This window comes from Bidens hawaiensis, unplaced genomic scaffold (assembly GCF_021521415.1).
Source record: "Bidens hawaiensis isolate Kalapana, Puna unplaced genomic scaffold, B.hawaiensis_p1.1 tig00419364_1, whole genome shotgun sequence".
In the NCBI taxonomy this organism is placed as follows: domain Eukaryota; kingdom Viridiplantae; phylum Streptophyta; class Magnoliopsida; order Asterales; family Asteraceae; genus Bidens; species Bidens hawaiensis.
Genome location: NW_027504835.1, coordinates 378,214 through 394,720, shown reverse-complemented (window position 1 = coordinate 394,720; position 16,507 = coordinate 378,214). Strand labels below are relative to the sequence as shown.

General features: G+C 43.5%; 1 protein-coding gene across 1 annotated transcript; it reads right to left on the bottom strand.

Annotated features, from left to right (window-relative positions):
- Positions 1-12,980: 12,980 nt before the first annotated feature.
- Positions 12,981-15,667, bottom strand: LOC143608318 (3-oxoacyl-[acyl-carrier-protein] synthase I, chloroplastic-like). The gene is made up of 7 exons (XM_077083378.1): positions 15,329-15,667; positions 14,826-15,257; positions 14,567-14,740; positions 13,457-13,570; positions 13,281-13,382; positions 13,145-13,211; positions 12,981-13,057 (listed from the first exon to the last, which is right to left on the bottom strand). The coding sequence occupies exons 1-7, from the start codon at positions 15,665-15,667 to the stop codon at positions 12,981-12,983; spliced, it is 1,305 nt and encodes a 434-aa protein (XP_076939493.1).
- Between the last annotated feature and the right edge of the window lie 840 nt (positions 15,668-16,507).

Here is a 16,507-nt window from a genome sequence, read left to right as displayed (position 1 = left end):
ATTTCCCAAGTACGAATAACGAAGCCGAATATGAAGCATTCTTGGCCGGATTGAGAATTGAGCGTAAAATGGGAGTGAAAAACTTGGAAGCCCACGTGGATTCCATGCTGGTAGCCAACCAAATAAATGGGACGTACACGGCTGTGAACGACACAATGACCCTGTACCTCGCCCAGGCAAAAACCCTTATGCGTGATTTTAATGATTGTAAAGTCATACACGTCAAGCGCAGCGAAAACAAATCTGCGGATGCGTTAAGCAAGCTTGCATCACTAGCCTTCACCCACTTGGGAAAGGACATCCGCATTGAACTCCTCGAAGCACCATCAGTCCCGCACAAGGAAATTTGTGTCATCCAAACCGGTACAGAAACGTGGATGACACCAATAATAAATTACCTTGCAGCAGGAACACTACCAGAATAAAAAACACAGGCAAGAAAACTACGCTGTAAAGCACTGAATTATCAACTCATCAATGACAACCTTTACAGACGTAACTTTCTTGGCCCACTCTTAAGATGCGTGGACAACCAAGATGCTGACTACCTCTTAAGGGAAGTACACGAGGGCATCTGTGGAGTTCACGCAGGTCCCCGCGCTGTTGTGGCTAAGCTGAACAATGCGGGATACTTTTGGCCGGGGATGCATATGGATGCACTGGCATACACTAGAAAATGCAGGTCTTGCCAGCTTTACGCACCCAACACGCATCGCCCGAAGAACGAACTTGTTCCAGTCACTTCTTCGTGGCCATTTCAGAAGTGGGCCATCGATGTGACAGGCCCATTTCCCACAGCAGCAGGAAATGTTCAGTTCCTAGTGGTAGCCATCGATTACTTCACCAAGTGGATAGAAGCAAAACCTTTAGCCCAAACAACCGCAAAACATATCAAAAAATTTATTTGGGAATTTATTATCTGTCGTTTTGGACTTCCACAGAATCTGGTGAGCGATAACGGCACCAACTTTGCTAACAAGAAGCTACAGCAGTGGCTGAAAGAACTTCAAATCACCCACACCTTTACCTCAGTGGCACACCCGCAAGGTAATGGTGAGGTGGAAAGAGCAAACAAGAGCATCGTCGATGGCATAAAGAAAAGACTCTTGAAACACAGATCCGGCTGGGTGGACGAGCTCCCGCACGTCCTTTGGGCAAACAGAACGCTGAAAAAGGCCAGTACGGGGGAAACCCCGTTCAGTCTCACTTATGGCACTGAAGCCATGGTCCCAGTCGAAATTGGTTTACCCTCACCAAGGGTCTTGATCCAGCCAGAAGACAATGATGCGGAAAGACGGTTAGACCTTATGCTAACCGAGGAACGCAGAGACTTAGCCGCAGTGCGTGAAGAAAATTACAAACGACAAATGCAAAAGTACTACAACACGCAGGTAAAACTCTGCAACTTCAATGAAGGAGACTACATACTGCGTAACAACGAGGCTTCAAACCAAGAGCGCCCAGGAAAGCTGGCCCCGGTCTGGGAAGGGCCATACATTATCAAAGAAGTCCTGGGAAAAGGCGCATACCGGCTTGAAAGGCTCGATGGCACTCCTATCCCAAGAACATGGAATGGAGCTCAATTACGCAAATGTTATATGTAGATCAATTCCAAACTTGTAAAGAAAAGGCCTAGAGCCACTTCTAATGGAAATGATTCTCCTTACACAATGTGTTGATAGCCTTACCTTTAACTTATGAACTTTCCATGTGCCGGTATTCACCGCACCAATGCGTGAAGAAGTAAGTAGTTGCGTGCGGAAGGCGGCAAAACCCGCATAAACACAACGCTAAAAATGTTAAAAAGTTCTAAGGAAAACCTACACGCAGGTCAGATGTAAGTAAAGTTTAGCCATCCTTGTAAGTGCAAGTGACGGTCTTACCCGCACAATCACAAACAAGGAAGCAAAACTTCAACCTATCATCTACCACGTTCAAAGGTTAACTTATTCTGAACACTTAGAAAATTTCAAGGAAAAGATGAGGAAAACTTCCACGCAGGATAAATGTAAGTTTAGCCATCCTACTAAGTGCAAGTGACGGTCCTACCCGCACAATCATGAAAGAGGAAGCAAAAATAAACTTATAATTTACCACGTCAAAAAGTTAACTTATCTAAGTACTAAAGAAATTGCTAAGTGTAAACATGCGTAAAATAAACAAAGAAAAGGACAAACACATTCTTTATTTCATCAACTTGAATATTACAAACATTGCTGGGTATATACCCGCATACAAAAGAAGTACAAGAGCAAATATCTACGCTAGTGGTGGAAAGGGATCTTTTGGATCATGCTTCAGGACCACTCCCACTTGGACCCGCACCATCAGCAGAGTGTGACGGTTCAAGGAAAGCTCTAAGGACAGCAAGCCCATCATCAGCAGCAGCAATTTCATTCACCTTCTCCACCACCGGATGCGGGAAGGCAGCATACTGGTTCACTGCTTGGTCATAAATAGTTTCGGTATCCGCATTATACAAAGGGAAGTTGGAAGGCGGGACGCCTTTCTCAGCAAACCCTAGACCAAGCAGGAAGCCGGTCCGTTCCCCATCCTCATGAGAAGCGTTGAGGGCTGCGCTCATAGCATCGTCGTAAGATGTCTCTGAAAAGACCCGATGCACAACCTACAAAAAATGTACAAGTATAAGAACTTCTATTCTACAAAGGAAAGCGTGACGACATAAAGCTAAAATACCTGAGGCAACGCTTCTCGAAGAAGCCATTCCTTGGCAACCAGAGCTTGGGTGCAGGCGCGTTCAGCTTCGTTCTTATTAAGATTGGCGAGAAGCACATCCTTTGCAGCGGCCTCTTCAACGCCCTTAAGCTTCCGCTCGGTGTGCGCAAGCACACCCCTCTGGTCCAGGATCTCTTGAAGCTTCTTCGCATCCTCCATAGCCAAGGCATCATGAGCCTGTTGAAGAGCCTCTAACTTAGCTTTAAGTTCTTCATTCTCCAGGCGGAGAGGCTCAGCAACAGCTTCAGCCTTGGTGGCCCTCTCGGTCGCGTTCCTCGCAGTCTCCTTAGCTAGCCGAAGCTGTTCGTTAACAGCTTGGGCAGCCTTGGAGCGGGCCTCGAGTCGCGCTTGAACCTCAACCTCGAGGGCCTTGAAGGCCTTCTCCTTCTCCGCAGATACTGCGGTTAGTTTTTGGTTCTCCTCCCGGAGAGCACGCGCCTGAGATACTTCTTTAACGCGAGCTGCTTTCAACTTGTCGTTTTCACGACAAAGCAGCTCGACGCGTGGCTGCATCCGGGCCAGGAGAACCCGAAGCTCGTTGGTTAGCCTACCCTCCTGGTAGCTAACCATGGCTTCCCCCAACGCACCATGGGGAGCAGCGTGGCGAGCCCAGTCCACGCACTCCACAGGTGTGCGAAGGGTTGTTCCTCGGCGAATGTTCCATCTTGGAACATACACTTCATTGGAATCCGACACTGCAAAAGAAACAAAGCAGTTAGGAAAAGATGATAAAAATTGCATAAAGGCCAAAAGAACCCTACGCACCTGTAGGGTCGATCACAGGCCGATAGCCACCGAACCCATCACCTGAACCTAACGGAAATCCATCCAAAAGGTCAGGCAGATGGGAAGGTAACAAAGATCGGCGAGAAGCCCCGCGCGTACCTGAAGGTCCAGCCGTCGAGGCCGATGGCGGAGGCGGCATGGTTTCCGCCGCAGTCGATGGCGGAGGCATGGTGTCCGCCGCGGACGCCGCCGCGGAGTCAGCACCAACAGTAACCGCCGGCTCGGTGAAGGATGCTGTAAAAATCGCACTCACCGCCGGCGGTGACGTCATCTCGGCTGGAACAGTTGGCTCAAAGGATTGAGCAACTGGACCAGCGGAAGCAGGCGCAGGTGCCTGGGTCGACGCCTCAGGTAGGCTGACCGAGCCTACCGTCATTGGCGGAGAGGTACTCCCCTGCGCTCCACCCTGGAATGCGTCAACATCCACGCCTGCACAAAGAAGACAAGTATATTAGCAATATATTTATGAAGTATGATAAATCTACGAAGATAAGGATGTTTGTACTTACGGGTTTTCTTGAGCCTGAACGTACGGACGGGCGGAGACGAACCCGATGGAGCCGGTCTCTTGATGCCGGTAACCGTCGTCGTCGTCGGTCCTCCGGAGGTAACAGTCGTAGCCTCCGAAGCAGTGGTCTTCTCACCACCAGGGTTCCCCGCCACCTCTTCACTATCTGACTCGGTGTCAGATAGAATCACTGGATCGGCCGTGGAGGCCGCCTTCTCCTTCCCTTTCCCGCCGGCAGCCCTCTTCTTCCGCACCAACGAATGACCATCTGCGGATTCCTCAGAAGAAGAAGGGATATCAGGAATTCCAACAGCGGGTACAGCATTGAGGGGTTGAGGATGGAATAACGCCTTACCTGGCCGCCGGTGGCTCAGGATCTCGTGGCCTAAGGGATAGACCTCCACAAACCGATCCGCCATTTGTTCCAGGATGGGCAACTCGTTCTCATCTAGAGCACGAGTACCCATCCGCGCGGGACCGTCAGCTTCCCGCGGGTACAGGAGCGACTCCAAGTTGTTCCCCTCTGAAAGAAAATAAACAGTTAGAAGATAAACTCGTATAAGCAAAAAGAAACGGAGCATACCGTAAGGGATAGAGTTCGAACCGTATTCGAGGACGATCGGAACCTTTTGCGCGTCAGCCTCTTTCCACACTCGGCTCATCCCCAACATCACCATCCCGGACTCCGGAAACCGGAAAACCGGAGATTGGACCCGGGATATCCTCGAGAACCATTCCGCCTCCTGGTAATTGGTGGCGTGAAGGCTCGGAATTGCTTGGCCATTTTTAAACTTCATGGCGATGGGGATGGCGCGGGCAGAAATGTAGAAGAACTCCTGCTTCCACGAACGGAGACTGCGCTCGGTTTCACAAATCTTCAAACCCTTGATACGGGTTGTCAGTGTATACCACCCCTGGATGCACCTCCAAGTGTAGAAGGTCATCAGGCGGTCAACATGGGGCTCGAAGCCCAAAATCCGGCACACCCACTCGAAATGGCGAATCTTGGCGATCGCCATAGGGTGCAACTCGGTCAGATGAACACCGTGCCTCTCAAGGACACGGTAAACAAACTTTGTCAACGGGAACCTAAGATTCCCATAGACAAAGAATGCTGCATAAACCCCGATCTTGCCTCTGGGGGCATCGTACACGGTCTGATGAGGTTCAGGAAACTCAGGCTCGAAAGGATCGAGCATGAACTTCCTAACAATGTACCGGTACTGATCGCCGGGCAGAGCACACTGGCACTCACCAGCAGTACTCTTGTCATCGGCCGAAGACTCAAGATCACGAGAAGACATTGTGCAGAAAAAAGAAAGCGATTTCGGGAAAATGCTAGCCTGAAAAGGGGAGTATTTGCCGGAAATCGCTAAAGAAGAAGAAGAGAAGGGTGAAAGTGTGGATTGCAAACAGCCCTCTCCCCCTTTATATACTAATCGCAATTAATGCGATGAATTTAATGCGGAGGAGAGAGAAATCGAAGGTGCAATGAAACTATGACACGTGGCAAAAAGCAGGCTGGCAACAGCTGTTGACAGGACGTGTGCCAGTAATTTCGCGGCCACGCGCCCGAAAAATCGCGCCCACGCGCCTAAAAAAGCGTCTGGAATAACCATATAATGTCACGTCACCATAACTTCCTGCACGTCCTGACACAGTCAGAAGAAACCGTCGCACGACGTTTCAGACGTTTGGACTGTTCCTATCTTTCTACCAACTCTTAGAATTTTGAAATTCAAAATTCAAAAAAGATTCAAAAGTAAGCGGGAAAACACCCCTTACCTTGGCAAACAAGTAACCGTAAGACGGATGCAGGTACAGTGTTAAGGCAAAACCCTTCACATACCTAGCACCTGCAGGGAATTGAAACCAAGAAAACCTTGGCAACCAAGTAACCATAAGCCGGATGCGGGTACAATGTTAAGGCAAAACCCTTCACATACCTAGCACCTGCAGGGAATTGAAACCAAGAAAACCTTGGCAACCAAGTAACCATAAGCCGGATGCGGGTACAATGTTAAGGCAAAACCCTTCACATACCTAGCACCCGCAGGGAATTGAAGCCAAGAATACCTTGGCAACCAAGTAACTATAAGACAGGTGCGGGTACAGTGTTAAGGCAAAACCCTTCACATACCTAGCACCCGCAGAGAATTGAAACCAAGAAGGATCTTCTAGGCAATGCTTGCGGATAGAGGAATAACATCCCCGCATAACGGGAACGTCGAGAATTATATTGTTTGAAACTCCGTAATGGAATTGGTGGTCTTAGCATAATTGATCACTATGTTGAAAACCACCAGAACCTCATGGAGACTATATACAAGTAAGACTCAACGCTCCTGCCTTGCGAGAAGGTTACATACCTACCCGCATCATACCCAAAGATCAAGCAAAAAAATCGGGAATTTTTGCAAGTGACATTAGGAAACCCGCGAGAAGAATCCCCACGGAGAACCTTAAAACTAAAAACCCTTTTCAAAACCCCTTGCTCAAAGTCCAAAAGTTCACCTCACTTTATTAAACATTCATGAGAAGAACATTGGACTGGGGGGACTTGAAGAGGTAGGTCCCAGCAGAACCCAGTTGGTCCCGCAAGACTCACCTTGAACAGGGACGTCTGCGTAAAGGCCATCTGCTTCCGCATGACCCACCATGCTCAGAGAACCTTACGCGCAGTACGCAAGCTGTACACGCAGGGAAAGCCTCCCAATGGTGAAGTACCCCGCCTGTTCCCGCAGTTGCGGATACAAGCCATCAGGGAAGGCTACCCGCAGATAGCAGGGCTACACGCACAAGACAATAGATACTTCAGTAGTCACATGAAGGAATGAGCAAGACGGGAACAATCCCGCCAAAATGAGCCAGTCCGTATGATTCTGAAAGATCTTCTGTACTATACCTACCAAGGTATGGATAGGACAGACAATCTGACCAGAACAGCCCATGAGCCAATCACAGGGTGACAGCTCACCGACAACAGTACGAGGAGGAGCACCCTCTAGTACTGTTTGTCACTATTAGCCGCTGCCTACTCACCAACCCTTACTGCAGGGCGTGCGCAGCCTACAGTTGGTGAAATAGTGTTACTGTTGGCCGTAACCTATTCACCAACCAGCATGGCCTGCGTATAATCCACAGTAGGTAGGACGTGCATAATCTACAGTTGGAGGAATAGTGCAGCCGACATAATTACTGTTGGCCGTAACCTATCCACCAACCAGTATGGCCTGTGCATAGTCCACTGTTGGTAGAACAGGAATACTATTCAGCCGGCTGTACCTTCTAGGAAACCTACCTTCGGCTATAAATACTCCAACATCTTGGAATGGTAAGATCATCTGCTATCCTGTTATCTAGCAATCTCTTAATATACACTTATATTCAGAGCAACCTAGTCTGATTCTCACGCCGGAGGGTGGTCACAAGGAGGAACCCCCCCTTCTCAGTGACGAGCTTACGGTGTTTGTTTTGCAGGTCCCCTGAAGAACAACCGTCTCTGTTGGACCTCATTCTCGTGGGAAACATTACTTAACCCCAGATTATCTATAATCTGCATCGGGTCACTTAGTGTTTCTTCAGCATCTCTATTATTTAAGCTAGTAGGCAACTTGCTTCAATACTTTAATTTACTTTTTTGATGAACTTTTTTATATATATTTTAGTTTCGTTCTTGAACATGATTATTGGCTAAATACTTTTAGTTATCTAGGCTTGTGATGATGTTTTGTTGATTGCTTTGGACTCGTCGGTTTTCAGGTTTTGTTTATGGGATTTTGATTAATTAAAAGTTTTGATCATATTTATTGGATGTGTCTCTTGCGTATTTATTTTTAATTTGTGTCTAAATGAATGTTTCACATGTTACTTTATTGAATGTCTTTCGATTATAGGTTGCATGTTAGGGTTGTTTACTGTGTGTTTACAACTTGTTTATAGTTTATTGAGCTCATTTACCATAGAAACTGATTTTTGACATATTATTAGAAGTTTATATTTTTACCTACTTAGATATCCGACGGGTGATAAGTAGTCGGGTTTGTCTGCGTTGTTAGGGTTTTAGGTTAAATTATCTGACAGGAGGTTTGCCTATATTTTTACCTTAATTTCACTGTTTACCCGTGTCCTTTAAACTGTTCATAAACCACCCCGTGTACTTAGGTGCATTGAGATAGTGAAACTGACGGGTTAGATATTTTATAGGGTAATTAATAATAGTTGGTGAACTGACAGGTGAACTGACAGGTGAACCAATAAGCCGGTGTTTTTACATGATCTCTAAGATTTCTTTTTAGGTGACACCTTGAGAGTGATTAATGATCCATTAAGTTTCCTAGAGCTTAATACCTTTAGATTCCCAGTTCTCATAGCATTTTCCCGTAATAGAAGCCCGAGTCGTCACAATTCGGATTCCTTGCCTAGGTAACTCTTTCTCATCTTTGAATTTATGAAATTTTTTATTCGGTAATTTAATTTTTTAGTTTACTTTAATTTAATTAAGTAGTTAGTTTAATTAATTATTTAGTTTTTAAAATAAAATAAATAAGAGTCCAAAACTATATATTTTCTTAATTATTACTTTAAATTAGCTTTTAGAACTAGTCTCGTTAATTAAATAGTGTCTCTAGGGTTCGATATTCCCGGTCTTCCCATAGCTATTCTACACCCGATAGGTTCACTTGCTTGTTGCTAGTGGTTTGGTTTAGGGTATTCTAGGTTTTATTACTCGTTGTGCTTGGTCATCATTTGCTAATTTTTTTATATACCACTTTACGCACATCAGTGTTTCATGACATATGGAATGAATATATATAATGTATGATATGATGAATGTTTTGGCTATGTGATGACGATAAGAGTATGAACATTAGTTAGTCATCACTTGATATGATGTGTTATGACACGATATGAAGTTATATTATGTTATGTTTGGTTACAAATTTTTAAACTAAAACTCACTCGACGTAGCTCACTTTTAATATGCATATTAGGTTAATTGCTGATAGAGGATGTTGACTTGAAGTGTGTGAGCAGACTATCCAAGTTACAACTAGCATCCATTTATGAATTTTTGTTAAGACAATTTATGTTACTTTTATAATTAATGATGTGTAATGTTTAAAGGATGTTATGTACTTTCCGATGCCATGATTTAATGAAAATTTTCATATATGACTGTTGAACCTTAGGTGGTGTTTTCTTATTGTCATAATGTTATTTTGAAGTATGTTACTTATATTGCATGCCTTTCTCAATTCTTCTTTTTCGGGTTTGTTGCATTGATATATACTCGTTAGAATGTTATAAATTTGTATACTATATTAAAACTAGCGATTGGAATCAACGACGGTATATGTACGTGCGAATTGTATTCATTAACAAAGTGAGTTGTTGGTTTAAAGGTTGGAGCACATGTTTGTTTTATTTATTTTAATTTTGATTTCACATCTAAATTTTAGATGGTCTTATATTTTCTTTTCTCTTAATATTCCTTTAATTATTTAACCTAATAATTTATACTTTTATTTAGTTAATAATAAAAAACAAACAAACTGAACACTTGTCAATATCCTTTCACACATATTAAGACATGATTTTTTGGATTTTCTTTTGGTTGCCATAGCGTGTGCACCGGTACTAATCGATTTTGTCCCGCCACAATGCACGGTTTAATCTCACTAGTTATATTTTGTTTATGTAAAATGCATTTTACATCTTACAATAATATGTTATCTATAAATATTAATATTTAAAACAAATAAATTATCATTATTTATTTCTTAAAAGCACATATTTGTACAATATTCTTTGTGATGCCATCAAGGTTTGAATTATAACCCAATTTTCTTATTGGCTCCTTTTATATTTCATAGAAGCATCCAAACGATTTACAATGAAGTGGCAGGTAAGTGGGCAACAAGCTGCGCCACAACCCCCTTTTGGATAACAAACCCAATCCGACTAAAAACAAAGTTTTGATTCTTATGGGCTGATACGTTACTATACACAACTTTCTGAACACTATTCAAAAGGTCCACGGCATCCGGAGCTAAGAAACCAAAAGTGTCAAAGGCGAAGGGGATAAACACGTGTTGATTCTCCAAACAAGCTCTCTCGTGTTTAGCAACCTTGCCCGATGCCGCCTTCAATGCTGCCTGGCTTGCTACAAATCCAGTGTCCCTAATCCCAACAAGAGGGGACACTCATGTGAGGTCGACACAAGTGTGTTTTCCCCCTACCCACCCAAAAACAAGTATATCGGCCGGTCGTAATGTAGATCTTCCTTCTTGAGGATCCGTAAGAAAGTTTACGAGGGCTTCCTTTTTAGCCGAAATTCTGGCTCGTTTAAGAACATCGCATAAAACATCCCTCACCAAATCATGCCTGTACTTAAACCCAGGCAACTCTTTGCAGTGAACCGCATGCTCGCCAAAAGAATCCAAACAAACCTTACGGCAAACCGGGCACGGCTCATCTACCGGAAACAAAGGGATCATTAACCGATACTTCAGGATGGCCCGGTACTCCAAAGCCGACATATGTTGGCCCAATCCTTCAATAGGGAGAACACTTAAGAAATCTTGAGCCCGAGGAGCCCGAAGACACTCAAACACCGCTTTCTGACGAGGGGATAAATCAAACTTCATTTCCAAACTCTTGATGATTCCACTACAAAGGGCACTCGCCAAAGCATGTTGGGCTTTAGGGGGCGGTGTCTTTATTAGAGAAACAGCTAATGTCAAAATCGGGAAGTGAAATGTGCAACTGATCTATCGCACTCCCATAATCGGAGTCAAACCAATTAATACCACAACCTCGAAGAATGTGGTCTTGTAATTCCCAAGATTGCGTCCTCGAGGCCACAAACGCATAAGTAGATACATCTGAAGCTGAACATAAACCCAAACCTCCAAAACGAATCGGAAGTGATGCTAACCTCCATTGAAAATCTCCAAAGAAAGGACCACCACAAACCACGATATCCTCAATCGCCCCCCGAAGGCCATTGTCAAACACAGAAACTTCTTCCCTTACATACATACACAGGTTGGCATGTTCTGAGACCAAACAACAACTTTCCAACTCCCATACATGAGCGGAGCAAAAGGAGCTCGCATTGAGGGTCTCGCAAATGCGGGAGATAGCTCATCAACTCCACAGCTCGCGAAGCCCTTTTCATAGCAAGTTCACTGACGAACCCGACATCCCAGCTAACGTCTCCCCCGAGGAGTTTCACACCTAGCACCGGTCTTCCAATCTCACAGGGAAACACCCCCTCCTGCTCCTTAACCCCATTGCACGACGGCCAAAATACTTCGGTTTTCTTAATATTAAGTTCAAGGCCCAGGCGGGGACCCTCCGACCTGATAATATTTAAAGCTTTGGCAACATCTTTAGAGTCCCCAATAATTGTACCATCATCTAGGTACCAAGCATGAAAGAGAAGCTTACAGGAACTCTGGACTAGATGAATAAGTGGGTGCAGAACTAAGGCGAAAAGAAGAGGTCCCAAAGGGTCCCCTGCTGAACCCCAGTGGTGGACCAAATGTGGTCATCCCACACATATAGCCTGGCCGGTTGCCCATATAAAAAGTTCACCCATAAGGAAATAGATGGACATCGGGCCCGAACCTCATTCAGAAGGGCAGTCCTATCCACCAAGTTGAAGGTATTACAAAAATCAATAGTAAGCATAGCCAATGACCCATCAGAATGGAACTTACTTAAAAACCTGTTCGCGCTACGAAGAACGGCCTCTGCACCACTAGGGACTCCCACCCCAAACTGAAAGCCGCACAGGTATTTAGTAATGTCTTTCCCAACACCCCTCATAGCCACCTTAGAGATCAATCTTCTCCAAATGGCACCTACGGCAATGGGTCTAATCCCATTGTCCGGTTTGAGCAACGTGTGAGAGGAGCCGACGCAATGAACTCTACCAAAACTCTTGGGCATCTCCCCCCAAACATAAATTAACCATCGCAGTAATAGCCTTTAGTAACCCAACAGCGATCGGCGACCCCTCTCCACAAAATGCATCCAAAATATGTTGTGCCCTCAATCCATCTCGTCCGCATGACGTCCCTTTAGGGAAGGATTTAATGCATCCAAGCACACAATCCCCATCAACAACAAGAGGAGGCTCAGAAAGCAATGAAGCAGGCATAACCGGCGGGGGCAAATTGGGATGCTTAGCCACTAACGCTTTCAAAGTGTCATTTCCGAAAGGTCAACCCCTGAAGAGTATAATACTTTAATGGCGGTAGTAAAATGCCCGTCCGCCACTTTTCGTAAACATTGTTTCACATTGGCGCATACCGCAACATCATCGTGCTTAGCGAGAGGCTCCCCGTGACTCGAGTTCACCCCTATAGGTGTGGCAAAAAGAGATAAAATAAGCGCATCAAAACCATCCTTAGCACCCCAACTTGCTAGTGCTTGTTGAATACTCTGACATTGCTAAGACTTTCTATTACCGGACCTGCGCTCCTGACGTTTAGAAGGTCTGAAAACACGCAGCGTGCACTGCGGTAACAGGAAAAGTTTCACCCATGCCTCAACAGAGTTTGGCATAGCAACCACCTTACCCAGAGCCGCAGTTAACGCTTGAGCAAATGCCATACGACAACTATGAGGGATGCTCTTAACAGTTGTGATAGGAAGAGAGAAGACGCGGTCAAGGAGAACCTCATCCACCACTATCCCTCCCAAGGGAGCAACATCCCTCATCACATGTGGTTTATCAATCCCCACAATAAACTCCTCCACAGCTCCCACACCCTCGTTGTACTTGGTGACTCCATCAGCATGACGACACGTCTGTTTAAGAGCATTTGGACGCATACACACCCCACATAGCCACTGGTCCGAGGCCTTAAAAGCCTCCCCAACCAAAATAAATAAATCACAATCCGTGGAAATGGCATCCCGTAGGGTCCCTTTCCGCTCATCCGACGACAAATGAAGTTGTTTGATATGCTACAACGGAATTGTGTCCACCAAAACCAAATGAATTTGAAATCGCTGCATAATAAATAAATTGAATTTGGTAAGTGAACTTAACTGATTAAGAGAATCCAAAATTGGAGATCAAAATGAAATCAAACTCACCAACATTGATTTCATGTTGTTGCTTACGATTGGCTACAATGTTGAATTCAACTTCAGGTTCAAGGTTCTATAGTTGCGATAAAAACAAGAAAATTAGAAGAGGAAGAAGAAATTACATGAATCAGATATTACTTACAAAGTGATTAATGGTTGGGTGCAACCATCCTGTTTGAATCGCTTTAATTGTGGCAATGGCTTCCATACCTCCACATGCTCCAAGAGTGTATCCAATCATGGACTGAAAAAGTACAAGGCAAATACTAGTCAATATGAGGCTCGCATTGAGAAGAAAAGATGTTGGATGTTCTTCACCTTGGTGGCATTCATTTTGATTCGTGAGCTATCTTTGAATACATTCTTTAAAGCAGTTATCTCAGCTAGATCTCCAACCTTGGTAGAATTTGCATGCGCATTGATGTAATTTACCTACTAACATGACATCCATGATATTCTAGCGAGTTCAATAATGTCGAATATATTGAGCTACCTTATCATACTATAAATTTAAGCATATCATATTTATTATTTAGTTAGTTATGATTATGCAAGATAACTATGTTTCATTTTTATTTGTGACACGTGACACGGTGTGATCAAGAAGAACACACCTCAATTACATCTTAATTTGTAATACATCCTAGTTATATGCAATACATTCTTGATTAACATAAATGTTCATCTATTTGCAATCTATCTTGGTTAACATCACATGGTTAAGGGGGTAACCGAGTATTAAGGGAGCATGCATAGGACGTGGCATTATTAGCAGCAATGTTGTAAAAGTAAGTTTATGAGCCCGAGTACTCCCATAGTACTCGTTACAACGTATGGTACCAATGAGAGTTGCTTTAACTCCGTCTAGTTACTAAAAATCGATCAGATGTTGTCAACCTCAACCATAATCACATCTAGTCGGTCAACTTGGTTGATTTTAACTTAAAAATAAACATAATTCATATTCTATAATATTAAAAAATAAAAGCATATCACCTTTTTAGTTAATGGTTTGCAAATTTTAGAATAATTTAGTATTTAAAAATATATTTTCTTATTTATATTGATATACACTTATTTTGTTATAAATGTTAATATACTTATGATATTTGACATATACATAATACCTAAAAATTAATTTTCTTTATATTTATCATTTTCTAGTACTCATCGAATACTCCGAGTACACCCGACACCCCAGTGGCCGCCTAGGGTACGACTAGAGACTTTTGCAACCTTAATTAGCAGTAGAACTCAGAGTGTTTTCTTTTGTCAAATCCTATTCGTTTTGTTTCACTTGTAATTGTTTTGTTTTTTGGATTGAACCGGAAAATCGCCCCATAAACTGTCCTTGTTCTGTTTGGAACCCCTCTGATTTCGAGTAATTTAACCAATAAGATTATAAGGGTACGTATGAACATTAGGTACCTCCTCTACTGACACACCAGCATTTAATAAGCTGCGTTGAATACAAGATGTAATCCCAACGCCGTCTGGTCGTGGACTTGTTATATGATATGCTTCACAATTTATTGCACCTCCTAAGAATTCAGCAATTATTGGCGCATCCCGTTTCATTGCATGATCTAAACTCTCCATCACCTGCAAACAAACCGTTGGTTGATATCAAAATATATACAAGAAAACAAGAAATTATATAATCTACATGCATGGGTGTGAAAGTTACCAAAATGCCAGCCCCTTCGCCCAAGACAAAGCCATCTCTATTTCGGTCCCAGGGACTGGAAGCAGTTTGGGGATTATCATTTCTTTGAGACAATACGTTCAATGCAACAAAACCTCCGAATGTGATCGGATTAAAGGGAGCTTCTACCCCTCCAGCAATCATCAAATCAGCCACCCCATCACGGATATGATTTGCAGCAGCACAAAAGGAATAATTGGATGACGCACAAGCAGTTGAAATGGAGTAGGTTGGTCCCATAAACCCAAGATCCATTGCTAGAAGGCCAGAGGCCATATTTGGGAGAGTATATAATGTCATAAATGGTGACACTTTTTTATAACCTCTTTCGTTGAAAGCTTCCAGACCTTCAAAAAATTCCGTTGACCCGCCTAGTCCTGTTCCAACAAGCACACCGGCACGCGATTTATTGATCTACACACAAACATAAAGAAATCTTAGACAAAATTAAGAACACATGAACCAAGGAATGAATGACCGCGTACCTTGGAGAGTTCAGAACCACCGAGACCAGCATCTTCAAGTGCTTTCTTTCCTGCAACAATGCAATACCTTTGACAATCATCCAGTCTTGGGTCTTGTTTGCGATTAATATATCCACTTGAATCAAAGTCATGTATCTGACAACCAAATCGCGTTGGAAATTTGGAAACATCGAATCGATCTATTGACCCAGCCCCGCTGTGTCCTGCTAAGAGTCTTTGGTAGAAGGTATCAATATCATTTCCAAACACAGAAACGACTCCCATACCCGTAATAACAATCCGTTTTTTGGCATCTTTCTCTCGTTTAGGGGCAGTGGCAGAAATGTAAGGAAGTAACATGTGACGACGTCCGTTGGTGGTGTGTTCTGGTGATTGTAGAATTACATGCCATGAGTTTTTGCGAAGTGGGATACGTGTTGATGCCAAGAGAGGTGTGTGATGGAGACGAGCATGAGATCCCATGACCGTAATGAGTGGTATGGGCAGGCTGCTGTGTATGCATATTTATATAAGAATATTGTGTTTATTAGTTTATTTAATGCATATTTATGGGCTGCTGTGTTTCTTAGAGTTAGGCCGCCGGCCCGCCACAGTGTATATACACGGTTGGTACTTCTGCTCTAAATTCTAGATTCTATATGACATTTAAACTATATACACTAAAGAAAGACAACGAATGCCGGCCCAAACATTTTTGTGTGCTACCTCTTAACACGCATATTAAAAGTCTGTGCTCGTCTATTTCTGTGCTCTCTAATAAAAATCTTCAAGTTTTGCTACTTGTCACTATCATGTTAAAAAGCATTTGAGCTGCTAAAAAGCAACTGAAATGCTAAATGCTGAAGTTCAAACAACCAGAACAAAACCGCCAACGATGGTCAAGGAGGTGGAGGTGATGGTGGTGTGACTATACAGCGACAAGGATAATTAAACATTTCAAGAACATTAAGCCAGAAAACTATAGATGAAAATTAGAAAGCTATTTAAAAGAGTTTTAACAGTTTTGATCAACCTAATTTACCTCAAAGACAATAAACTTGATGTGAGATGATTCTTGAGGAGTTTTTGGTCAAAGCTGGAGTTTTAAGGGAAGAAACTCAGTTTTCTAATTTAACAAATATATCCCCAAAAATACCCTTTCTTTTGGTGCTACAGGGTTTCAAAATGGTGCAAATGCTC

Coding starts and splice junctions, on each gene's coding strand:
- LOC143608318 (XM_077083378.1), bottom strand. CDS start 15,667: ATGTTACTTCCTTACATTTCTGCCACTGCCCCTAAACGAGAGAAAGAT. Junction 13,383..13,456: donor TCAAAATGAATGCCACCAAG/GTGAAGAACATC, acceptor GTACTTTTTCAG/TCCATGATTGGATACACTCT. Junction 13,058..13,144: donor ACAACATGAAATCAATGTTG/GTGAGTTTGATT, acceptor TTTATTATGCAG/CGATTTCAAATTCATTTGGT.